Here is a 26,091-nt window from a genome sequence, read left to right on the forward strand (position 1 = left end):
TTCTGTTTTTACTGTTTTAGGCTAATAGATTGTGGTAGAGAGGTAGTTATAATGGTTAAGTGGAATGGCTCTGAATCCCAGTTGTCTGGGTTCACATTTTTTTTTCTTCCTGTCTCTTAATAGCTGTTTGACCTTGGAAATTATATAGTGATTTCCTGGACTTCAGTTATTTCACCTGAAATGGGAATAAAAATGAGTACCTACTTCATTCCATTGTTCGGATCAAATGAGCCAATAACAATAACAAAATATTTATGATAATAAAAATACATAGCCAGTGGGAAAAAAAGATATTTAAATGAATTTTCCCTGTTAAGCACTTAGCACAGTGCCTGGCACACAGTAGTCACTCAGGAAATATTAGCTACATTACTAAGTGGTTTACATGTCTTTTTATGATGATTTATCTCATTAATTTAAGGATTCTTTTTGATACTAAGGAAAGTACTTCAGATTATATAACTAGTTTTACTATCTGAAGTTAGCGTTTGAAACCAGAACTATTTGATTCCAAAGGCAGCTCTTTTTACCACTTGACTACTTCCTTAGAGTAGAGTTCTGTTTCTGGTATGTAAAAATTACCTAGGAATGTAATGTTAAAATTAGGACACAATGATGATACTTTTTGATTTATATACTTTATAGAGAAGATCAAGACTTTTTTGATATTGCATTTACTGTATTGGCTTTGGTAAATTTCAGCTGTAGGTGTAAAAGCATTTTTTTAATACAAGTAAATTAAAAGTAAGTTTTTGATGAATTACTGCTATTAGTTCAGGTATGTCATTAATTTTTGTCACTTTCATGTATTTTTTGTAATCTCAGCTATTAATAAATCACATTTTTTTCTATCTTTTGGTGAATATATGTCTATTTTTTTGTTGTGTTTATACCTAAAGTTGAAATTGCAGGGTTGGTGTATGTATATAGTTATTTTTATTAGGTACTGCTGGACGGTATTTTTAAAAGATCTTTTTTTATTGAGGTATAAATTTTATACATAAAATTCTTCTGGCAAACAACTGAACCAATTGGTTAATTAATTTTCTCTCCTATTAGCATTGTATGAGAGTTCAAGCTTTACAACTTTTTCAGATATTGTCTAATTTATTTTAATTAAATTTAATGGTATGGCAGTCACCTTTTATGTGTTTTTTGTCCTTAAATATAACCTCTTTTGGATGTGGTTTATCTGTCTCAACTGTTATTGACTTAAGGACTTCTTTATATATTCTTGATATAAGATCTTTTTCAGATATTTATTGCATATATCTTCTCTTGCCTTTTTTAGCCCTATCTCGAATATTTAAAATTTCCTGTTTAAGGGATCCTGTCTATTCACCATATATGAAGATATGTAAAAATATTTTCTTCTAGAAGCTTTATTATTTACCTCTCACGTTTAGATCTATTTTGCTTTTAGAATTTTTTTGTTGTAACGTAGAGTCATTGCGACTGCTAATTTATTTTTTCTATCTTATTTTTTTCTCTCTATGCTTCAGTTTGGGTTTTTTCTGTTGCTATGTCTTCCATTTCAGTGATCTTTTCTTCTGCAGTGTCATAATTGCTTTAATCTTACCAGATAAGTTTTCCTTGTAGATATTATATTTTTCATCTTTAGAAGTGCTTTTTGGTTCCTTTTTATATGTTTTGTTTCTCTCCATGTTTATATTTTTAAATTCTTGAGCATATTTATAGTAAATATTTTGTTATCCTTATCTCATAATTTCATCATTTCTCTCATTTCTCCTAGTTATGGGTCATGTTTTCCTGCTTCTTAGCTTATCTAGTAATTTTTTATTGGAATTTGGGCATTATGAATTTCACAGTGTTCTTACTGGATTTCAGTGTCTTTAAACAATGTTGGACTTTGTGATAGCAGGCAGTGAAGGTATTTGTACATCAGTCTATGGCTTTGTTAGGGTGGATCTAAAGTACTTACACTAGGGCTAGTTTTTGTCTACTGCTGAGTAGACCATTCCACAGTATTTACTGAATTCTGCAGCTATTTATGGAAGACTCCATTCTGACTACTTGGAACTCTTGATGCCCTCTGATCCCTGAGAATTATTGAACTTACTGCTTTGTTTGACCTGATGAAGTTTCACCCTACATGTGCAAGATTCAGTACTCAACAGTTTGCATCAGCAGATGCATGGGATCCCAAGCAGATTGTTAGATCGCTTTCTTTGAATAGTTTCATCTTTGTTTGCTTCATCATCTGGTTGGCGTCGTTGAACTTCAATCTTTGTCTCTTCTGCTCTGTGGACTGTTGTGCTTTGCTTCGGATTCTTCTCCCTGTGCTGCGAGCTATATAAAACAGTGGCATTTCTAAGCTCATCATGATTTTTTTTCTTCCTTTCTTGGTTCACAGTCCTGTGCTGTCCGTTGTCCCATGTTTGACAAGTTATTTCATATATTTTTTCCAGTTTCATTTTTTATGATAGAAGGGCAAGTTTAGCCTCACTCCACCATAGATAAAAGTGGAAGTTCTCTTACTACATTTTTACAGAAATAAATTTTCAGAAAGCTAATTGAGGGTTTTAAAAACAGTGTACTTAAATCGTTCTTTGTATGTATGTAGTTCCGGGAAAACAGTGACAAATCGAGTGTTCCTCCTCTTAATTAGTGTAATCCATACATCATAGCTTCCTTTAATACTTTCACTGTTATTTAAGGAAAACACTATTTTTAGTCTTTGTGCTAAATAAATAGGAACACTAAATTTAGTTGCTTAGCCTTATGTTTTTTTGGTTACAAATGGTTAAAGGTAGCTCCCAAGCTACTGCTTCTGCTGTCCTCTCCCTCTTATCCCCTATGTCATTCAGCCTGCTGAGTGCATAGATTGTGGTGGGAGGGGCAGAGAGTTAAGCTATTGCAGAGAAACCGGGACTCATGGGACATACTACAGGATGGAAATATGAAGGAAGGAAAGCACAAAGGATAATCAGGTCTTTTGCATCATCTGGTTGGATTAGTTGAGGGAAGGGCATCTACTGAGATGGTGAAGACTTGGTGAAGAATAGATTCTAGGGAAAAATCAGTTGGGTTTTGTATATTTTTGGTTTGAGATGTGAAACAGTAAACAAAAGATAGTGAATACATATTTGATATAGAATATTTCTGTAATTGGCTGTAGCATTGAGTTTAAGCAATTGATTTCTTGATGTTAAACAAAATAAAAATTTATGTTTTCATTGTTTTGTTTCTACATATTTTTTACTATCGTTTTGTCATCATTTGCATTAACTATCCCTCGCAGATTTTGAATATATTATTTTGAAAATTGTGAGTAAAATTTGTTTAAGTTCACGATAGTGGATTTTGACATAGATGCGGGGGGTTTTTTTGTTTGTAATAAACATAGTGCTTTAAAAATCATTGTACTATGAAAGCACACATTGATATCTAGAAGTCAGATAGCATTAAAAAGTTTATGATGAAAAAAGTCATTATCCCCCTTCCCCACCCAATGCCTTTCCACTGTGGAGTTAAGCATCCTCAGTCCTACTAGCCATTTTCTCTGGAATTTGTTTTCTTGTTTAATAATATATAACTATTTCTTGATACATGGCTTGATAATTTAGACATTCATTGACTTCTGGTTATGGAAAATGAGGACTTAGAACCTCATCATTTACATGTTTGCCTGCTTCCCTTTTCTTCATTACCTCATTATAGTTATATCACAGTGTTTCAGTAAATCAGTACTATTTTACATTTTTATAATTATGTATGTGTTGCTCACTGTTAAACCAAATATTACACTAAGACCACACTTCCTTTCTTATATAATCCTTTATTTCTCCTGGAGTTAATACCTGTCTCATTTATTTAATTGCCTGGTTTTCTGTAGACCTGTTGCTTTTCCCCCAGATGTTCCTATATTTCTGCCATACGTTTATAAATAATATTTTCCATATTATGAAGTACATCAGTTCCATTTTTGCCCTTGCTGGAAACCTATTCTCCGGTGGCCTTTGGCTTTCTGTTTCATTTCGTAGTGATCGTTCTCTAGTTTGTTTTTTTTTTTTTCTGCATTAGATTATTTATTAAGTTCCATGTTGTCTTTTTTAAAAATTTGTTTTGATTGTTTTTTATAGCTTCCTAAGGAAGAGTGCATAGAAATAAAATTTTAGCTTTCTGAGAGGGCTTAAAATGTCACTTTACTCACATACTTGATTGATAGTGTAGCTGGGTGTAGAATTCTAGGTTGAAACTTAATTTTACTCTGAACTTTGAAGGCTGTGGATAATTGTTTTCTGGCTTTCTGCAATATTCCATTGTTATTTTAGATAATAAAAGTTCAGTACCATTCTGATTATAGATCCCTCTTATGTGTCTGGTTTTTTTTCTCTGGAACTTTTTAATTTTAATTTTAATTTTTATTTATTATTTTAGGCGAGGCAATCCTTAGTTGACCTCACAGATTGCAAGGAACTTGTCAGCTTACAGCCTCTTGTTTTTTATTTTTTATGCCTACAGCACCTGGTCTTCCTAGGTGGTCTCCCATCCAAGTACTCACCAGGCCCGACCCCGCTTAGCTTCTGAGATCAGACGGGATTGGGCTTGTTCAGGGTGGCATGGCCATAGACCATTCTGGAAGTTTTTATGGACCTTTTTTTTGGCCAGGATTTGAAATTTCATTATGTGCCATGGTCTGGGTCTTTTTCCCTTCATTATTGTACATGTCCTTGTCTGTCTCTTTACAGCTTGAGAGACTTCTTCAGTTAAAAAGAAAACGTTAGTTTGAAATATAGTTTCTACACCTTTACTTTTTTTAGTTTTTACTTTATATAACACTTGTTGGACCTTTTGGAATGACCTAATGATTTTCTTAAATTTCTGATTTATGTTCTGTCCCTTCATTTTGCTTTAACTTTCTGTATTTGAGCCTTCAGTGTTTTTTTCTACTGGCATTTTAATATGATTTAGGAAAATATGGAAATTACATTTGATCATTTTGTTGTATTTAACAGAATCAGAAAGTTAGCACTGAATTTAAATTTTTCGCATTTCTTATTAAACTCAGATTTTCTTTTTTGTTTTCACAGAGATGTTATGAACATAAACAGTATAGAAATGGATTGAAATTCTGTAAACAAATCCTCTCTAATCCCAAATTTGCAGAGCATGGAGGTAAGTATAAATACAGTATACTTACTTGTAAGTAGATAAGGCTTTGCTTACTTTCCTGGTCTCAGGTATTTGGGTTCTGTCACTCTCAGCTTCCTTAACTATTTTCCAGAGAGAATGGACCTTCTTGTCCTTGACTCCTGTGAGATGTTTAATACTGTATTTTGAATTTAATGTCAAGAAAATGAGAACACATTCTACTTGAGTTCTGATTTATTCCTATTTTGAATATAAGTGCTGTAGGAACGGCAGAAGAACAACTAGTGGGACAAATATGCTTATTTAAGTTGAATAAGTAAATTTATTTAAGGTATTAGAAGAAAAATTTGCTTTAGAACGTTGGTTGAGCTGGAGAATTTTATTCCTTACAATAAACTTATTCAGAATGTGCCCATTTGTCCTTTGCTGATGAACCAGCATCTTTTTATTTAGCATTGTATTTTAGTTTTTATGTCATGTTTAAGACATAATTTGTACATTGTAATGTTCTTGAAAGTGTTTTTACCTTTTAGCTTTTGCCTCTTTGAGGGTTGAAGGTGGGATAGTGGGCTGTTTGTAGGGTAAGGGGAGAGTATGTAGCTAAAATTGTGAAAGAGACAAAGGAAAAATAAGCTTTCACAGGTTTGATTTGTACAGTTAGGAAAAATGGCCATTTGATAATTAATTTGATAATGTTCTCTTAGTGTTGAAGAGGGAGAGAGTAACATTTCTCTCAGCCTTCTTACTCTTGAATACTTTCGCTATAATAAAATTGTTTGGAGATGGAAAGTAATGGGAATAAAAGTATCTAAATTAGTCTCTTTCATTTTCCTTATTAAAAATATTTTTGCTGGCCATCTTGATATTAGGTTGTTTTATATTCATTTCTAAAGTATGCATACTGGTAATTAACTTTTAGTAATGTAATGATAGAATTTCAGTACAGCATAGTACCAGATTTCATTGTTTATAAAATGTACTTTCTCTTCATATCTGAAATCAAGTTGCATATGAAGAAGTATCATAATTTAATTGAAGATATCTTTTAACAGTGCATAAGATGATGGATGGTTCGTCTTAAACTTAATGGCAACCCAGGGTTTCATTAATATAGGCACTTTAAGATGTTTGGTAGAACTTGGAAGAATAGATTTTACTTGTTTGACAATAAAGGGCTACTTTCTACAGTACCCTGATACTTTTTTTATTTGCCAAATATGTTTTGTTTGCTTCCTTTCCTTTAAGTTTATACATGATTTATAATAATTCATATATGATTTTTTCCCTCTTTTTTGCTTCCATTTCTTTATCTGTATTTTTCTATAAATGTTGATTTATAGAATAATATCTTTAATCTTTACCCTTTTTTCCTAATTGATTTTTCTAAAAATTAGGCAAATAAATTATAATGAATATTTTTTATTCCTTGATGCTTCATAAGATATACATTATAAAATTAGAAATCTTTTTTTTCCTTTTCTGAAAACTTAATCAACACTCTTTTAATCTGTTACTTGTGAAGGACAGGTGTCTGATGTCTTCTTTTCTTGTATATTTAATAGTAACCCAAAGAATCATTTTAAAATAAATTTATGAAAATAAGAAATGTATGTAATTTATGTTCATTGAACAGTGAACTTAATTTTTATATAATTTAGGTTCAAAGCAGTACAGTCTGTTTCAAGATAAAGATTTTCATATGTTAAAGGAGTGATTATATAAAGTCATTCCATGGAATTCCCTTGAAGAACAGCAATAGAGCCATTGTATCTTGTTAGCCTATGAATTACCAGGTGTTCATGCAGTTTTGTACCTTTTATCTGAAAAAATCTGCAGAGGCCTAGAATATAGAAATGTGATTTGTTTAACATGGTTTGTCAACTTTCAAAATATTGTAATTTCTGTGCTAACCTGGAAAATTTCCCAATAATCTTTTAAGTTTTCAGTTCTTAGGGGAATGTAACATTTGTTTGTGAGATTATGGTAACCTTTTTTTGTGTTATTTTTAATGTTTAATTTCTTGTTGTTTTTTTTTTTGCCTTCTTACATTTTTAAAATAGAAACCCTGGCTATGAAAGGATTAACATTGAACTGTTTGGGAAAGAAGGAAGAAGCTTATGAATTGGTTCGTAGAGGTTTGAGAAATGACTTGAAGAGTCATGTCTGTATCCTTTTTGAGGTATATTTAAGGATTGGATCAGCGTGCCTTGAGCTAAGGCAGCAACTTGGGAGTCAGAAGTTTGGATTCCTCTTACATGTACCTTTAGAGATGATTCTTTCTTAAACTGAATAATAGCAACTACCTTTAATTCAGGGAACATTTTTATATACCTACCATATTCTAACATATCTATTTACAAATAAATGGAACTTGCCTTTAAAATATCTACGAAAGCTCTTTTCACACTTCAAAAAAAATGCAGATGTCATCATGATCATAAATTTAGAGAAGGATATACTATACACTAAGGAATATTAGAGAGACAATATAAGGTGCTGATTAAAGGCACGGGCTTTTGAGTGTGCTTCACTTAGGTTTGAATCTCAGCTCAGCTTCTTTCTGTGATCTTAGGGCTTATTTTCCTTGTGTGTAAAATGAGGGTATTCAGACCTACCATACATCATGGTGGTGTAAATATTTAATGATGTTTAACGTAGTCCCGATAATGCTAATTACTATACTAGATAAATTTTATTTTATTAAGGGAAGTGTGAGAAAAGAGTCAGAGCAAGTACAAATATCTGAGGGAAAATAGAGGGAACAGTAGTAGGTTGCTGTTTTTTAAATAGTTTTTAAACAATATTTCTTTGCCTATGTTGTGGGCTAACACAATTTTAAGTGCTGAAAAACTTAGGATATTTTCAAGTGTTTACCAGGCCCCTAGCATAGTACAGACCAAGAAAACAGGAATTTTGCTCTTGAGTTTAGTGAAGAAGGATACTTGTTAGAAGCATATAGAGAACACTTCTGAAGATTATATATAATGTTACAGCTGGTTCAAAAATTATCACTGTTCTACTAAAGCAGAAGTAAATGAGTTGAGAGTGACCAGAAACTAAAAAGGTAAGCAAAGTAGTAATTAATAAGACTGTTGTAGATATCTTTTCATCATATTTAATGATTGCATAGTGTTCTATATGTATTTGCCATGATTTATGTAATTAAGTTCTTCTTGATGGACATAAGCTTCTTTAAACTTTTAGCAACGTTAAACTCTTTGAGGATAGATTTTTAGGAGGTGAAGATTAGAGGCGGTTAAAAGGTGTTAACAACGCTCAAGAGAGGTGATGGAGTCCTGAAATAATTGGATGTTGGTAATTGAGATGAGGAGGAATGGCAAGATAGGTAAGAGAGGCCAGATTACAAACGTTAATGTGTTTTAGGTGTTTTAAAACCATGTTCCAACCAAGGTTTGTTAAGCTTTACTTTATCATTCATATTATGAAAACAAAGATTGTTTTTAAATAAAATTTATAATATGTATTTTTAGTTATGTATGCCATCCTAGACATTCTATATTTTACTGATGCTGTTGAGAATCTGTGGTGTGTAAAAGTTGTTAGATTGAAAAGTTTGAACCTGATAGAGAAATAATGTAAATTTCTGGAAAAGGAAGTAGGTTTTTTTCTTTTGGTTATGTATATATTAGGTTACTTTGGAAGGAGAAAGTAAAAGCAGAGACTGAAGGTGGGAGAAGAGGTGACTTTTGTAGTAATCAAGGTCTAAAGTGAAAAGGACTTGTATTAGGGGAGTGGAATTGTTTACATATTTTTTTCCTTTATAGCATTTTTTTACAACCAGTAATTTTGCTTACTTATCTTTCTCTTACTGGACTCTTAAGTTCTTTGCATGCAGGAGATTGCCCATTTTGGTCATCTGCCATTCTAATTATTAAGAAATTTTATTTGTTAAACGAATGAATGTTTTTATATGTAGTTAGTTGATTTTTAGGAACTTTGTGCTGAACTAAGGGTTCTGTCCTAAGGACCTTGTTAGCTGAAGAAAGGAAAGTATGCGTGACTTAAAATAATTATATGTCATAGATACCCATTTCTTCTTTTTCCTTTTAAAAATAAGGATAAGTTTTAAATTTATTGAGCTTATATTTTGTGCCAGCCGGTGAGCACTTACATATGTTACTTCCCTTTAGTCACCAAACTACTATACTTTACTGTATAGACTTTTTATTTGCATTTTATTATTGAGGACACATAACGAGAATAAATAAGTTTTCCAGGGTCACAGAGCTAACAAGGCAGCCTAGACCTATTTTCTTTGGCTCAAAAAACTGTACTGTTTTCCATTGTATTAAACCACCTTCTATCTTTATATTCTCTCCTTTTTTTTTTTTTTTCTCCCCAAAGCTCGTAATTTTATAAGTAGGTGTAGTTCTCTGAGTTTCCTGGGAAACATTATTGGAATATTATTTCTTGACTTAACTAAATCCTTTAGGTTGTATCCTTAACTAAATCCTTTAGGTTGGCATGTTTATGGCCTTCTCCAGAGGTCAGACAAGAAATATGATGAAGCCATTAAGTGTTACAGAAATGCGCTAAAATGGGATAAGGACAATCTTCAAATCTTAAGGGACCTTTCTTTACTACAGATTCAAATGCGAGATCTTGAGGGTTACAGGGTAAGTAAAGTAGAGAATTTTTTTTATTCTAGGGGAAAATATTGTTAAAATATTTAAAACTTTTTTGAGTACTTCTGATAACAAAATTTTTTATTTAAAGAATTTAATTAAATTTACACCCTCCCCCCTCAGTAGTGATTGTATTTATGACTAGACTAATCAGATTTTTAAAGTAAATTGTTTTACTGTGAGGTGTAAAGTTAGATTACTGTATAGGATTGAAGTAATCAATTTAGTGAAAATTAACATGAGTATTCCTCAAATAGGCAATGACTTTGTCTGTATTAACATGCACTATAACCTTTAGTTCTCATATTTTTCTGGGAAGCACTTTTTTTTTTTTTTTACCTTCATTGAAACTAATCTGTCTTTGTAGTTAAATTTTAGCCCTTAAATCATTCTATCAAAGCAGATCTATTTTGATCTGTTTAGATCTGATTTAATAGAATGTAGTACCTGCTGAGTTGTTTCCTACAGATCTTAATTCAGTAGTTGGGCCCTGTATTTTTAAACTTTTTTTTTCCCTTTGTATTATCTTTTCCATACTGTCTCTTAGAGTAAGCAGAGTAATTTTTAAAAAAATTACAAGATTACTTTGGAGACCTCACTGTGCTTAACAACAACAACAAAAAATTGGTTTTGCTTCTATAAAGCTACACTATATGGGTGTTTGAAACTTTAATATTATTCCTATCATTGTGTTGCAAATTGCACAGTGTTATGGGAAAATTAATATGATCTTTATAAGGAGCATTTGCTTTCACTGTAAACCTAAGGAAAGTGGTTTTTTCCCCTTAAAGGAAACAAGATATCAATTACTTCAGCTTCGACCTGCGCAGAGAGCATCATGGATTGGTTATGCCATTGCTTACCATTTATTAGAAGATTATGAAATGGCAGCAAAGATTTTAGAAGAATTTAGGAAAACACAGCAGGTAACAAACAGAAGCCAGAACTAGTAAACTAGGTCTGATTTTAAGTGTAACTGAAAGAACTGTATATAGATGTGCTAACTTTTTATTTTGAAATAGTTTCAAACTTACTGGAAAGCTGCAAGAATAATACAAAGAGCTTCGTACAGGAGTTCACTCATATTAACTAATTGTTAATATTTGACACATTTACTTTAAAATCTGTCTCTATTTAAATCCTTTTCTTGAAATATGCGAGAGTAATTGCAGACACCATGCTCTTTTACTCCTAAATGCTTCAGTGTGGTATTTCCTAAGAATAACCATGGTTGTGAACTCTGTAGATTATCAAAAAACTTGAAAATTCAATGTTGAGAGACTATTATCTAATCCACAGTCCATATTCAAAATTTATTAATTGTCTCTGTCCTTTCTAGGATTTTTTTTCTTTCCATTTAAGGATTTAGTTTAGAATTATACCCTGCAGTTATCACTTGTCCTTGGTCTCTTTAATCTGGAGGTTTTGAAGACTTTCTTTGTATTTCATGACATTGATAGTTTTGAAGAGTACAGGGCAGTGCTTTTGTAGAATGTCCATTAATTTGGATTTGTTTGATGGTTCCTCATTATTATACTTAGGTATTTTTGGCAAGAAACTACAGAAGTAATGTTGAGTCTTTCTCAGTTTATCACATTAAGAGGCACATGATGTCTGTCTGTTCTATTTGATTACTTGGTTAAGGTGGTGTCTGTTAAGTTTCTTCACTATAAACTTGTTATTTTTTCTCTTTGTATTTTATAAACAATTGGATACTTTATGAATAGTCTATTCCTTGTCAAACTTTCACTGCTAGTTTTAGCATTCATTGATTATAATTTTTGCCTGAATCAACTCGTCCAATGATAATTACAAAATGGTGACTCTCTTATTCCTTCTAGATTTATTATTTGACATTCTATTGTTAAAAAAGGGGTTTCCTTTTTCTCCTGGTTATTTGTTATATGTAAGGACTTATAGATTCTTATTTTATTCAATGAATTATATGTTAATACTGTCATTATTTATCATTATTTACATAATTACACTCTACACAGGTGTAGGAATTTTAAAAAATGAGTTTTATAAACCAGACATTCTTAGACTTCTTGTATGATTTTGAGTGTGTAAACAATTTTCTAGCATCAAAACAAAATTCTTACTGTTAGTATTCCTTATATCCATATCCAGACATCCCCTGATAAAGTGGATTATGAATATAGTGAACTCCTTTTATATCAGAATCAAGTTCTTCGGGAAGCAGGTCTCTATAGAGAAGCCCTGGAACATCTTTGTACCTACGAAAAGCAGATTTGTGATAAACTTGCCGTGGAAGAAACCAAAGGTATTTTTTTAAAATGATGTCATTCGAATATTTAATTATGACAAAGAGCAAGGTTGAAAATATAGCTGCTGATTATCGTATATAATTCAACTTTCTGATGATAGAAAATGTTTTTTACTCATGTACTTTGAATTATCTGTAATGTGGGAAATACACATTTAAATCATGGATATTGTTATATGTAAAAATTGCAAACTAAAAATTATTGAAGCGACTCAATAAAATATTTTTTAAAGTATTTTTGATCTGAAAATATTATAAGATTTTATCAAAATATTATAAGGTTTGAGCAATTGTTTAATTTTATAAGACAATTAGATTTCTTAGAAACAGCTTATTAGCCAGAGTGTGTACACCAGATTTCTTTATTGTCAGTCATGTATATTGGTAAATCAGTCTTTACTAAAATATATGAGAAGTTCCTAGGGTTCTTTAGAGTTTATCTGAATGTCTTTCTTGATAGAGTAAAAAACATGAATCGAAATCAGAGATTTTATATGTGTGGATTGCGATAGAATGGTAAATCTTTAAAGATTGTCAGTTCTGCTGTTTATTGGAGGGCTGAGAAAAAGGAGTCTTATAGTTTTAAAAGTTGAACTGATTATAGAAAATGAAAGAAAAATAACAAGTAATTGAAAATACAAGTGCTTTCTAAGAATTCATATGTTGCTTTGTCCTTGTTAGTCCAGGGAACTGAAGTTTGTTGGTTTCCAGTTCCTTTGGCTCCCCTTGACTACTAGAAAAGTGTGGTATCTGTATGCATAGTAGACATATCAGCCATTATTTGCCAAATAGACTTTGAGCAGAGGGTGATGCTACTGGCAAGAAAAAAAGTGGAAGTTTATGGCTCCTGAACCTCAGTTGTGAACTATAGATTCTGGATAGCCTGCTTTCATTTTAGTTGTCATCTTTTAGCACTTTATTATAAAGGGAGGAGACTTATGACTTAATGTAAAGATCACAAGATTGGAAAAAAATAGTTTGCCCTGAAACTAATATAATATTGACTGTCAACTGTAATTGAAAATTTCTTAAAAAGTGGAGAAAAAAAATTTTTTTTTTAAGTTAAGAAGATACGTTTAGAAAGTTTTCTTAATAAATCTGCTTAATATTACTCATGACATTAAAAAACAAAACAAAACACTGGTTTGGATTCCTTCATTGGCTGGCTACTAACTAGCTATATGACCAGGGGCAAGCCTTGGGTATCAGTTTCTTTATGGAAGTCCATGACAGTTTTTAAAATACTCTTACGTACATTATTTTATTTGCTCCTCTTGATAACTTTATTAGTGAGGAAAAATGACGGATCAAGTTAGATGAGGACTCAGAACTGACCAGTGGATTTTAGCAATTTGGAAGTCACTGGTAACTTTAACAGAAGCACTTTCTGAACTTTTGTCAGGAAGGTGATAAGAGCCCAAACAAATCAAGTAGATCTAAATGAGATTGGAAGTAGAGGAATTGCAGGTAGAATGCATAAATGACTCATACAAGGGGTTTTGCATAGGACAAGAGATAACGGAGTGGTGGTGAATAAAATGCATTACAGGACCAGAAGAAGGTTTTTTACAGCATGCGCTTACGTTCACTTGAGGATGATCCAGCAGAGACAGAATATTTGATACAGTAAGAGGGGATGTGATCTAGTGGATAAGTTGAAGGATTAGCTTTAGATAACAATGAATTGTTCATCCACAGTAACAAGAGATGGTAGAGTATATGGGCAACTAGGTGTGTAGATGTAGTGGGTACTTTGGAATTTTCATTGCTTCCATTTTTCTCAATGAAATAGGAAACAGAGCCATTAGTTCATTCTATAAAATATGTATTGAATACCAACAGTGAGTCAGGTATTGCGGACAGTGTATACAAAGAGAATAGAGAGAAACTGAGAGTGGAATCATCAGTCTTTGGAAATTTCAGTAATAAAGGCGTTGTTCGTGGTGGATGGTCAGGATAATTTAGGAACTTCCTGGAGTGGGTGAGTGGGCATATAGTTGGACAGAAAGTTTCATTCTTATTCTACCAGTTTCTTCTGCAAAGAAAAGGTGAGAGGAGATTAAAGGGAGTCAATAAGAATGGATGTAGTGTAGGGGAGAAAAGTTGCAGGGTCATTTTTAGTGAAATAGGCTTTTGGTTAATATTGAAAATTTCTTAAAAAGTGGAGAAAAAAAATTTTTTTTTTAAGTTAAGAAGATACGTTTAGAAAGTTTTCTTAATAAATCTGCTTAATATTACTCATGACATTAAAAAACAAAACAAAACACTGGTTTGGATTCCTTCATTGGCTGGCTACTAACTAGCTATATGACCAGGGGCAAGCCTTGGGTATCAGTTTCTTTATGGAAGTCCATGACAGTTTTTAAAATACTCTTACGTACATTATTTTATTTGCTCCTCTTGATAACTTTATTAGTGAGGAAAAATGACGGATCAAGTTAGATGAGGACTCAGAACTGACCAGTGGATTTTAGCAATTTGGAAGTCACTGGTAACTTTAACAGAAGCACTTTCTGAACTTTTGTCAGGAAGGTGATAAGAGCCCAAACAAATCAAGTAGATCTAAATGAGATTGGAAGTAGAGGAATTGCAGGTAGAATGCATAAATGACTCATACAAGGGGTTTTGCATAGGACAAGAGATAACGGAGTGGTGGTGAATAAAATGCATTACAGGACCAGAAGAAGGTTTTCTACAGCATGCGCTTACGTTCACTTGAGGATGATCCAGCAGAGACAGAATATTTGATACAGTAAGAGGGGATGTGATCTAGTGGATAAGTTGAAGGATTAGCTTTAGATAACAATGAATTGTTCATCCACAGTAACAAGAGATGGTAGAGTATATGGGCAACTAGGTGTGTAGATGTAGTGGGTACTTTGGAATTTTCATTGCTTCCATTTTTCTCAATGAAATAGGAAACAGAGCCATTAGTTCATTCTATAAAATATGTATTGAATACCAACAGTGAGTCAGGTATTGCGGACAGTGTATACAAAGAGAATAGAGAGAAACTGAGAGTGGAATCATCAGTCTTTGGAAATTTCAGTAATAAAGGCGTTGTTCGTGGTGGATGGTCAGGATAATTTAGGAACTTCCTGGAGTGGGTGAGTGGGCATATAGTTGGACAGAAAGTTTCATTCTTATTCTACCAGTTTCTTCTGCAAAGAAAAGGTGAGAGGAGATTAAAGGGAGTCAATAAGAATGGATGTAGTGTAGGGGAGAAAAGTTGCAGGGTCATTTTTAGTGAAATAGGCTTTTGGTTAATATAGAGCAGGCTGTCAACCTCAGCACTGTTGAGATTTTGGGATCGAAATATTGGGGATGGAAGTCTCCTGTGTGTTGTAAAATGTTGAGCAGCATCCCTAGCTTCTACCCATATACCAGTAGTACCCACCCCCCTTTACTGTGACAATTTAAACTTCTACAGAAATTGCCAAATGTCCCCTGGGTGGTGGAAGTGCCCCTGGTTGAGAACCACTGGTATAGACATAAAGAATATGGGCTCTTTCAGCTAAAATGGTTGGATTCAAATCCTGACTTCAATAACTAGTTGAAAGACCCTCAGCAAGTTTACTTAAGTTCTCTCTGTTTTAAATGGTGCAAATAATAATAACCTATCATAGAGTTTTGAGAATTGAATTAGTTAATGCCATGTGAAACATTTAAAAGTCACTGGCACACAGTGAGCACTCAGTAAGTGTTCATTTTTATTATCTGATGAGAGCAAAAGGTGCAAGGATGAAGTTATGGCTGGAAAATACCTTTGGTCAATAGAAGCCCATTAAGGTTAAGGATTCGGAGCAGCATTTGAGGCTTATGTAAGTTTGGAGTTCATACATTTCTAGTGATAATAGCACCTCTGTTCATTTATCTGGCGACTTTGCTTCCTTTTGTGTGAAAGTGTGGAGCAAACACCTGGGATGATCCAGGCCTTAAAATTAATAAGATAAATAAGGGAGACTAGGTTTTGAGATTGATTTTGATACTTGGGGCTGCTAATGTCATTCAGGGATGAAATTGGTCATGTAGCCCAGAGAAGACAAGCAATGAGTCTACGAGTTGCTGAAATGGCCTGGGGGGAAAAAAGGGAATGCTTTTTCTTTAAGGTAGGATTAGTGAGACAAAAAGAAGACAAGACAGTTAAGATTAAAGCAAAATGCCTATGTGGTAGTTGGAAGCATTAGAAAAAGGTCTTGAAAATGGCCATGATTATTGGCTGCTACAGCAGAATAGTTTTATAGTTGATTAAGGGATGATAAGGTTAGGTTATTGGATTGAGTTATTGATTTAGATGTTGAAACTGTCCATGTTATGTCAGGAATAGTAAACGATGGCTTGGTGATTGTGGTCAATGAATTTGAGAAGTAATCTAGAGTTAGACAAATACCTGAGTTAGCTGAGGATGCAAAGAGAATGGCATTTCTAAATATGAACTTTAAAAAAAGAGAGACAATGAAATTCCATGGTAAATAATTTTGAAGGGAATTGGAAAACCAGGAGGATACCAGATCCATCCACTTCACAATGTCAAAGAGATTTTAAGAGAAAATTTGAGGAAAAGATAAAGTTATAACCAGAAGATATTTAGCTAATTTAACTTTTTTTTTTTTGTCAGGAGAACTTCTGTTGCAATTATGTCGTTTGGAAGATGCAGCTGATGTTTATAGAGGATTACAAGAGAGAAATCCAGAAAACTGGGCCTATTATAAAGGCTTGGAAAAGGCACTCAAGCCAGGTAGTATTGTTTAAAACTTAAACTTTCTAAGTTTTAATTGCTTTTCTTGTTAGTATATATTTTATTAACTCATTGAAAAACATAACTAGAAAAATGGTGGTTAAGAATTGGTTCAGAATCTGAATATAAAAATACATTTGCAAACTTACATTTAATATGGATGAGAAAAAAATTTTAGAAGGAATTTTAGAAATTCACAAATGTAGCAGCATCAAAACCATGAAAGGGAAATTTCCACTGTCAGAAAAGGAGATGTCTTTCTAAAGGAGAGAAGCAAGTGTAACCTCTGTAGTAGCCTGTGACTGCAGTGGCGTGGCCTGCCAGGGGCACATGGATGTAGCCAGACTGAAAGAGCAGCACTTCATCATGTGGGAAGAGGGACGAAATTTCCATCACTCAAATAAATGGGTCTAAAGACTCTCTCTTTCTCTCCTCTCCCTTTCCCCAGCACCCTCTCCCATGAATAAGACCCACTTATGAGGACAGGCCCAGAACATATCATCTACAAATAGGCTTAGCTGAGATGATCTGATTTGAAACTGTTGTTTCCCTCAAGACTGGTAGTGAGCCATTCCTGATACATCGATCTATGCAGAAAAAGCCTCGTAACAAAGAATGTCATACTACCTTAGGAACACCAGCGCAGGAATAGTAATCATCCTGGCAGCAAAAGGGAGTGTAGAGATAATGGAGGAAGCTAAGATGAGAACGTGGAATTGTAACCCTAAAATATGAATAGTTATGAGACAGTACCAATCAGGAATCTGGGAAATGAAAAGCCTACTTATTGACACAAAAATCTTAGTAGATTGAATAGAAGAGAGGCCACGGTTGAGGAAAAATTAGTGAAGATTAGTGAAGTGGAAGATTGAACTGGGGAAAGAGCACAATTGAGAGTAAAAGAGAAAATATAAAAAATATGAAGAGTAGAAGATGGGATAAATCCAGGATTTAGAGGAGTTAGGAAAGGAGGGGCTAAAGAGAATAGTGGAGAAGCCATATATGGAAATATTATAAAGAACTAAAGTAAAGAATGTCCTCGGATATTGAAAGGCTACCTAAAACAGTATGATGAAGAAAAATATGTATTTTATATGAGTATAGGTATTTAAAATATAAAAACATTAGAAATATTCTAAAATGATTATTGATATATGTAAGTTGTTAGATAATTTTTTCTTCACATTTTCTGTTTCATATGATAACTTTTATATACTTTGGCAGATTTGTAATTTACTAGAAAAATATCCAAGTTATAATTACATATAGAAATAATTTTTTTGTTGTTGTCCACAGCTAATATGTTCGAACGACTAAAAATTTATGAGGAGGCCTGGACTAAATACCCCAGGGGACTGGTCCCAAGAAGACTGCCATTAAACTTCTTATCTGGTAAGTGAGAATAATTACAAAAGAATGACAACGATGCTATGATTTACAGTTTCTTTCCTTGGGTTTAAATATGTGAGTGCATATTGGGATTATGCATTGTTAGAGTTGTCTGAGTAAATGTAAGTCAACAGGATTGTTTTTCTTCTAAGGTGAGAAGTTTAAAGAATGTTTGGATAAGTTTCTAAGGATGAACTTCAGCAAGGGTTGTCCACCAGTCTTCAATACTTTGAGGTCATTATACAAAGATAAAGAAAAGGTAAAGCAAAGCACAATTTTTTTTACAATAATTTCTTTCCTTGGTAGTTGGAATAGTTGATTCTTGCTTATCTGTGCACATTTTGTGTATCTCCTATCAGTCTTCCTAGCTTGCAGTGTAAATTCTTTCGTGTCTCTTTTTCATCCTTTTCCTTCTTTAGCTAAATAACTTACTGCTTTTTAAAAACATTTTCGTTTGTGCTGTATAATTTAATCAACGTAGGTATGAACAGTTGATAAGGTAATGATTTCTTCAGTATTTTCTCGAATCCTTGCCCATGGTGAAACTCAGAAGTGATTTTTTTTTTAAACTAAGTTTTAGCTTAGTAATCTTTCCCCTTTTTTATTTGGTAGAAAAAAATTCTGTCAGAAGAGTTTGTTTGCTGTCCCAGTAAGTCAACTTACTCTTTCAGCTACATGTTATAGTATTCAAAATGCTTGTAAAGAGGGTGTTTTAATCTTGATTTAGATTATTTTGCTGGCAAGTAGAGTGGCATCAAGACATGTTGGTTAGATAAAAAAAAAAAAATCAGTTGCAGTGAAGAATGAGAAAGATGGGACAAACTACACATGCTAAATAAACACTTTAAACTAAAGCATAAAAGGTATACTGTTTGCCAGTCTTGTTCAGCGGCCCAAGGCATGGGCTTTATTGATGACTGCTCCACTTTTTTTCTTTGCATAAATTACATTTATAAAATGTGGTCTGTTATTTCCAGTTTGGATAGAGTGAGAACTTGATGCTTATGAAGCTGTCTTGATTTTAGAATGCTGTAACTCATTTAAATTGGTTAAAAATATCTAATTTATTCTTGAGTCCATGATATTCAACTTATAGAAACAGTTCTTTCTTTTTGTTCTAATTAAGGTCATCTTAAGTGTACATAATATTGAGTTATATTCTGCAATGATTATAATAAATGCAACTGATTCAAACAGGTTTGAGAAAACAAAACTCTTAGTAAGCATGTAGCTCATCTTGTGGGAGCAGAAGAACGTGGGCGCACCAGAATAACCTAGCTGTGACCATTCAGTCCTCACAAGTCTGAGGTAATGGAGAGAGCTGGTGTTAATCTGTTGAGTCAGTTAAGTTGAGTGCTTCTATAGTAATATAAATCCATTATAGGTAGATTAAGCAAGAAAGGGAATTAATAAATTAAAAGTATTCACAGATCTCTTAGGAAGCCAGGCACAAGTGTACAGTCATGATTCAGGAGAAACCAGAACCTGGACAGCTACTTGTTCTCCTGGATCTCAGAAAGCCACCCATTGTTCCATGTGTCAGTTTTACTAATGCTTTCTCTGGAATTATGAAATTGAGAGTTGGTGCTTATGGAATTTCTCTTTTCACATAGTATTTAATTCTTGATTTCTGAAGAGCAGATGCTTTCTGTGGGTGTTATATATGTGGATTGAGATAAAAACGAACCAAGATAAAAATCATCCACAGCATTCTCCTTTTGTCCAACCTTTTCCTGATTTCTAGTTCAGCTTGATGCTTTATTTTTTAGCAGGGAAAGGAGTCGTCAATAAGTTTTTAGAAAGTTAAGTCTTAATACATACCTTCAAAAATATATGGTATACTTGCTTTAAAATTTTTATGCATAGGTTAAGAGATTTATAAAAGTGTGTGTGTGAATGTTTAGCTCTTTAGTAGTAAATTACACATTTTGCAGAAGAATAGTAATTGTGTATATATTTTTTTTTATTAAAGTGTGCTTGTGTGTTTGTACTCTAGGTGGCAATCATAGAAGAATTAGTAGTAGGTTATGAAACCTCTCTAAAAAGCTGCCGGTTATTTAATCCCAATGGTAAGTGATCAAGTTTTGTTTTGAAAACATCTTCAAAATTTTAATATACTATGAAATTCTTAGAAGGTCAGTATTGTTTATTATTTAGGCAATAAGTTTAGAATATTTAAACGTTTTTTTCTTTTAGGATGGAGATGTATTAATTTGCACGTAGTGTGAAAATATTTGTTAAGAGAATCACATTAGCTTATTAAAAAACATTTTATGTAAAATTTAAAACATCTGCAGCACTGTATGTAATAACATGATGATCATCCATTTACCCTCTACCTAGCTTCAATAATTTTTAACTTATGGTCAATCTTATTTCATCTATATTCTTACATCCTTCCACTGCCATGTTATTGTGAAGCAAATCCCAAATATCACATCATTTCATCCATGAATATTTTAACATTCCAAAGATCATAACCATAATATCATCACCACACCCGAACATTAATACTTAATATCAAAGAAAAAAATCCATGCTTACATTTCCAGGTATCTTAGAAATGTCATTTTTTCTCTTTGTTTTTGAAATTTGCTTGAATGAAGATCCAGATGAAATCTGTACTTTGAATTTGGTTGATATGTCTCTTAACTCTCTTTTAATCTAGAGGTTTTCCCTCCATCTTCTCTTCCTGAAACTTGTTTGTTGAAGAATTTAGTTTTTTTGTGTTGTTTTCCTAGTCTAGATTTAGCTGAATATACCCCTATGGTGTTGCTTAACACATTATTCCTCTATCCTCTGAATTTGTTATGAATTGGTAGTTGGATATACTGCTGTGCTGTCTAGTATGATAACCATCAGCCACATGTGGCTATTAAAATTTTTTTTAATGAAGTCAAATTGAAAATTGAATTCCTCAGTTGGCGATAACTACATTTCAAATGCTGCTCAATAGCTATGTGAAGCTACTGCCTAGTAGCGTATTAGACAGCGCAGCTACAGAACGTTTCTGTCTCTGCAGACTTCTAAGGGACAGATCCTACCAGAGGCTTGATGAGGTTATAAAAAATTTTTTTGGTCGTTTGTTTTTTGTTTTGTTTTAAGTGTAAGAGCGAGACTATTTCACGGGTGATGGTGTGTTCTTACATCAGGGGGCATGTGTTTTACATGTTAGCAACTGTTAGGAATTACAAACTGGTGATATTCCATCATTCATTTTTTATTACCTTAAAAAGGAAATTTTTCTTCATCTATTTCTACTTATCCAGTATTTCAGTGTGTATAGGAAAAGCAAGGGAAATGCTGCTTTTTCAACCCCACCTCTTCTACCTTTTTTTGTTGTTCTTTACCAGTTTTCAAAATAATGAATTGGTCTAGTAACAGCCTTCAAAGATGGGTAATACACATTTTAAAGGTATTATGAATTTATAGATTTAAACATTTGGTGTTTTAAATCATTGCAGTTGTAAGCGGTTCCAGCCTTTGGATGCCATGGTGGTAGTTGACAGCCTCTTTGAGTTCAGTATGACAGGATTATTCCGGTTCATCTCATACACTGCCCATAGTGGAACTGGAATCAGTTGTTTTTCCCATGGAGCCCTGGTTCCTACAGTGGGAAAGCCCCATTGGGGCCTGGGGTGCTCACTGCTGATGGATTGATCATTGTTTCTAGGTCTCAGGTTAATTTTAATAATAGTTTTTAGAAGGCGTTACCATGGTTTCAGTGGTTAATCATCATAATGTTCCTTTGATTATCAGCATTTTCCTACATATTTTACAAATGTGGAAGAGGTTCAATGACATGCCCAAGAATATGCAGCACTTTAGTTGCAGATCTATCAGATCGGGAGTTGGTGAGTTCCACTCCTATTGTTTGTCCACTGAGCCATCCTACTTTTACCAGGATAAAAATAAGCAATCTATTGCTTTCTTTGAAAGCAAATAACAATTCTTAGATTTTAGAAATTTGTGTTAATAAAAGCACTTTTTAATGTGTAGGGTATGTATTTCACTTACACATTTTCTTATGAGCATATAAAAATTAAATTATGAACTAAAATATAGAATAAGCATTTTTACTTATCTCTTTTTTTGGGGTATAGTTTTTATTCTACTTCAATTATGTACCATTGCATATTCAGCATAATATTAAAACATATTAAGACTATTATAATCACCAGAATTTAAAATAAGCACATCACAAGTATATTTATGTATAGTTTAGTCCATTAGCTAGAAATTCAATTAAGCAATTGGGCCCTTTTTTTTAACCCCACATTAGTGGAAAATTTCTTTTGGTGTGTATTTTTTTCTCAGTTTTTAAAAGAATAATATCCCAATCAATTCACTTTCGTAATTCTAGTACAAGTTGTCTTCCCTCACCCCTTTCAGTTTCCTTTTTAGGTAATTTGTTATGTCTTTGATCTCATTTGTCTGCCATACTTACTATGTAAAGTTCTTACTAAATGCAAAGCATAGTGGGCTATAGTGATCCATAACAGAAAGGGTGATCCCTTCCAAAGATCTTATAAATTTAGGAGTAGTTTTATAGTTAGATATATAAATAACATGGTTCAAACTACTTCCTTATTAATAAAGATGGGGTACTCATTTGATATGAGTACCCTCTTAATCTATACAATGACTAATCTTGGTTTCTCTCCTCTCTCACCCACCTCTCCCACTTTTTAAAGATGATGGAAAAGAGGAACCACCAACCACATTACTTTGGGTTCAGTACTACTTGGCACAGCATTATGACAAAATTGGTCAGCCATCTATTGCTCTGGAATACATAAATACTGCCATCGAAAGTACACCTACATTGATAGAACTCTTTCTTGTGAAAGCTAAAATCTATAAGGTAAAAATTTATTCCCTTTTGTTTTTATAAAGTAATGAGACTTAAAATTGTTTTTTCTCTGTTCTATAGATTCTAAATGCTGTAAGAACAATGACTATTTGATGGCTCATAAAACATGGAATAATGTTTCCACAGCACCTTTAGAGTAGAAATTTGGCCATCCCTTTGCCCTTTATGGCCTTTATGTTGAATTGTGTTGTTGTGATATAAAGATTTCAGTTATTATTCAACCATAATTTTTGAGTATGCACTGTGTGCCAGGTACTTGTTGTAGGGAACAAGGTTATAAAACAGTAGACAAAACTTAAAAAGTTAAGTGTTTACTATTAGAGAGCCTGTATTCTACAGGCTAGAAAGGTATCAGAACTTATATTATGGTAGAATGTATGCATCTACATCGATTCTTAAGAGTCAGAAGAATACCTTTCTTCCATTTATTTTAGTTTTTTATCAACAGGTAACTAATCATTTGCATAGTAAAATTAGCATACTGACCGGTTTATTTTGTTTTCGTACCCTGTAAGCATGCTGGGAATATTAAAGAAGCTGCGAGGTGGATGGATGAGGCTCAGGCTTTGGACACAGCAGACAGATTTATCAACTCCAAGTGTGCAAAATACATGCTAAAAGCCAATCTGATAAAGGAGGCAGAAGAAATGTGCTCCAAGTTTACAAGGGTTTGTATAGCTAGTGCTCTTACTTATGAATAGATGGTTATACTTGTATACTTTACTTGTTTTTTAAAGTTTCTAATATTTTTAATATCAAAATAGTCAGGATGTCATCTTATCAGAAAAAAACAAATCAATATTAGTATAAAACATCATTTTCTTTTTAGATGGTTGTACAATGAATTTTTAAACACTGATTTATGTTGATAGATGTTCAGATGAATTTTTTAGGAGTGAAGGCAACTAATATTAATCTGAGTACCTGCTATGTGCTAGTGTCTATATCTTATGTTAGTCTCCAACCCCAATTATGTAGATCTTTTGATTAATCATTTACAAAGATACGTATTCTGTGTACTTGTTAGAAATATAATTTCAGTTTCTTTCACATATTAACCATTCCCTCTCACTCTGAGAATGGTTGGAAAAATAGGAAATGATTTTGAAAGAATTTAAATCAATTGACTATCTTTTCCTTCTTAAGTTCGGTGGTGGAATAATGTATTTAGTAAGAAATGGTCTTGAATATATGTGATTTTTGTATAGGAAGGAACATCAGCGGTAGAGAATTTGAATGAAATGCAGTGCATGTGGTTCCAGACAGAATGTGCCCAGGCTTATAAGACAATGAATAAATTTGGTGAAGCACTTAAGAAATGCCATGAGATTGAGAGAGTAAGTACCCTATACATATAAGTTTCTCATTTTATTCTGTTAAATGGTGAAGGTTTTGGGCATATCCTATTGTTTTTCTTTTTATAATTCACAGTAAGTGATTTCTAAATATCAGTATTTACATTTTTCAGTTTTTATAATGGAAATGTTATATATTACATTTTCAGCAAACTTCTCTTGCCTACTCTTTCTGCAAGAATTCATGTAAAAAACTATGGAAAGTGTGTATCTTGCTTATGTTTTCATTGGTTTTTGAATGTTTCTTTCAAATTATCCTAGAAACCTGTTTGTTGTGGAGTTGATGCCATATATCTTAGATATTTATAATATAAAACCTTTGAAGCATTTTCATAGTATTTCTTTAGCCTCTGTAATGCCTCATTTTTTGATAAATTCATTGTTTTCTTTGTCTTCACTTTTGATTTGTTTTTGTTTTCACAGATAAAAACAGTTAATATAATTTCATGCTTGTTTTGTTGTCAAGTAGAGAATTCCAGAGCTTAGTTGAATTGTGTTAGTTTCTGGTTGTTTGACTTACTTGCTAATTGATTTCTCCTCTGCATACTAGCATTACCATTGCTAGGATTCAGATCTGTATCCTCAGAAAAATTACCAAATACTACATATTATAATCCTTTGCAAATTGTTCTAAATATAAAAACTGAATGTTTAACATGTAAAGCTACTGTATTACACCATTATGTATACTAATAAATTATGTTTGATTTGTCATGATAGCTTTATGATCAAGGAAGGAATAAATACATGTGTTTTAAAGCATTGTGTTTCCTTTTCATTCAACAAATAATTCAGTGCCTAGAGTATGCCATATACTTTGCTAGGTGATGGCCCATTGTATTTGTTTATTTGATTTGCACGTATTTACACTGAATGATTGTAATTTTTATTTTTATTTTGCTGATTTTTTTTTCATGCCTAGGAAACAAGTAATTCCAAGGCTTTGATTTTTGTAGTTTTCTTTGACATTGCTATACTTCAGTATAATAAAAAGGACAATTTTGTTAGCATTTTATAGAAATCACTGATGACCAGTTTGACTTTCATACATACTGTATGAGGAAGATTACCCTTAGATCATATGTGGACTTATTAAAACTAGAAGATGTACTTCGACAGCATCCATTTTACTTCAAGGCAGCAAGAATTGCTATAGAGATCTACTTGAAGCTTCATGACAACCCCCTTACAGATGAGAATAAAGAACACGAAGCTGATACAGGTATAATAAACAGATTTGTTTGTTATGGTGTGTGTATGTCTGTTTATGTTTGTGTGTAATGTACGTTTTTCCCGAGCTTTTTGTTAAGCATCTTGTGGGAAGATATTATAGTTGGCCCTTTACATCTGTGAGTTTTGCATCTGTGGATTCAACCAACTGTGGATCCTAGAAAGTTCCAAAAAGTAAAACTTGAATTTGCCATATGCTGAGCACTATACTGAATCCATGCAAATGAAGCGATGTGTAGCCTATATGCACATCTAGGTTATATGCAAATACTATGCCATTTTATATAAGGAGCTTTAGCATCTGCAGATTTGGGTATCTACATTGGTGTCCTGATACCAAACCCCACAGATACCATGGGACAACTATATATGTATTTGTGTGTGTGTGTGTGTGTGTGTGTGTGTGTGTACACATATGTGGATAATATATATCTAATACATGTACAAATACATATATG

At 32.8% G+C, this 26,091-nt stretch overlaps 1 protein-coding gene and 1 pseudogene across 2 annotated transcripts in view; one reads left to right on the top strand and one right to left on the bottom strand.

Moving 5' to 3' along the window:
* The window catches only part of NAA15 (N(alpha)-acetyltransferase 15, NatA auxiliary subunit), a 58,549-nt gene that overhangs the window by 16,419 nt on the left and 16,039 nt on the right, over window positions 1-26,091 (top strand). For both annotated transcript variants that reach the window (XM_006906218.3, XM_006906219.3), the window contains exons 2-14: window positions 5,055-5,139; window positions 7,176-7,280; window positions 9,595-9,752; window positions 10,553-10,687; window positions 11,892-12,045; window positions 16,667-16,786; window positions 18,083-18,178; window positions 18,328-18,434; window positions 20,172-20,244; window positions 22,870-23,039; window positions 23,564-23,716; window positions 24,257-24,385; window positions 25,412-25,625. In XM_006906218.3, the coding sequence (XP_006906280.1) occupies window positions 5,055-5,139; window positions 7,176-7,280; window positions 9,595-9,752; window positions 10,553-10,687; window positions 11,892-12,045; window positions 16,667-16,786; window positions 18,083-18,178; window positions 18,328-18,434; window positions 20,172-20,244; window positions 22,870-23,039; window positions 23,564-23,716; window positions 24,257-24,385; window positions 25,412-25,625 (1,699 nt within the window). The remainder of the gene's footprint in view (window positions 1-5,054; window positions 5,140-7,175; window positions 7,281-9,594; window positions 9,753-10,552; window positions 10,688-11,891; window positions 12,046-16,666; window positions 16,787-18,082; window positions 18,179-18,327; window positions 18,435-20,171; window positions 20,245-22,869; window positions 23,040-23,563; window positions 23,717-24,256; window positions 24,386-25,411; window positions 25,626-26,091) is intronic.
* LOC112475195 lies at window positions 4,477-4,595 on the bottom strand (annotated as a pseudogene).

Source organism: Pteropus alecto, unplaced genomic scaffold, assembly GCF_000325575.1.
Source record: "Pteropus alecto unplaced genomic scaffold, ASM32557v1 scaffold50, whole genome shotgun sequence".
NCBI lineage: Eukaryota > Metazoa > Chordata > Mammalia > Chiroptera > Pteropodidae > Pteropus > Pteropus alecto.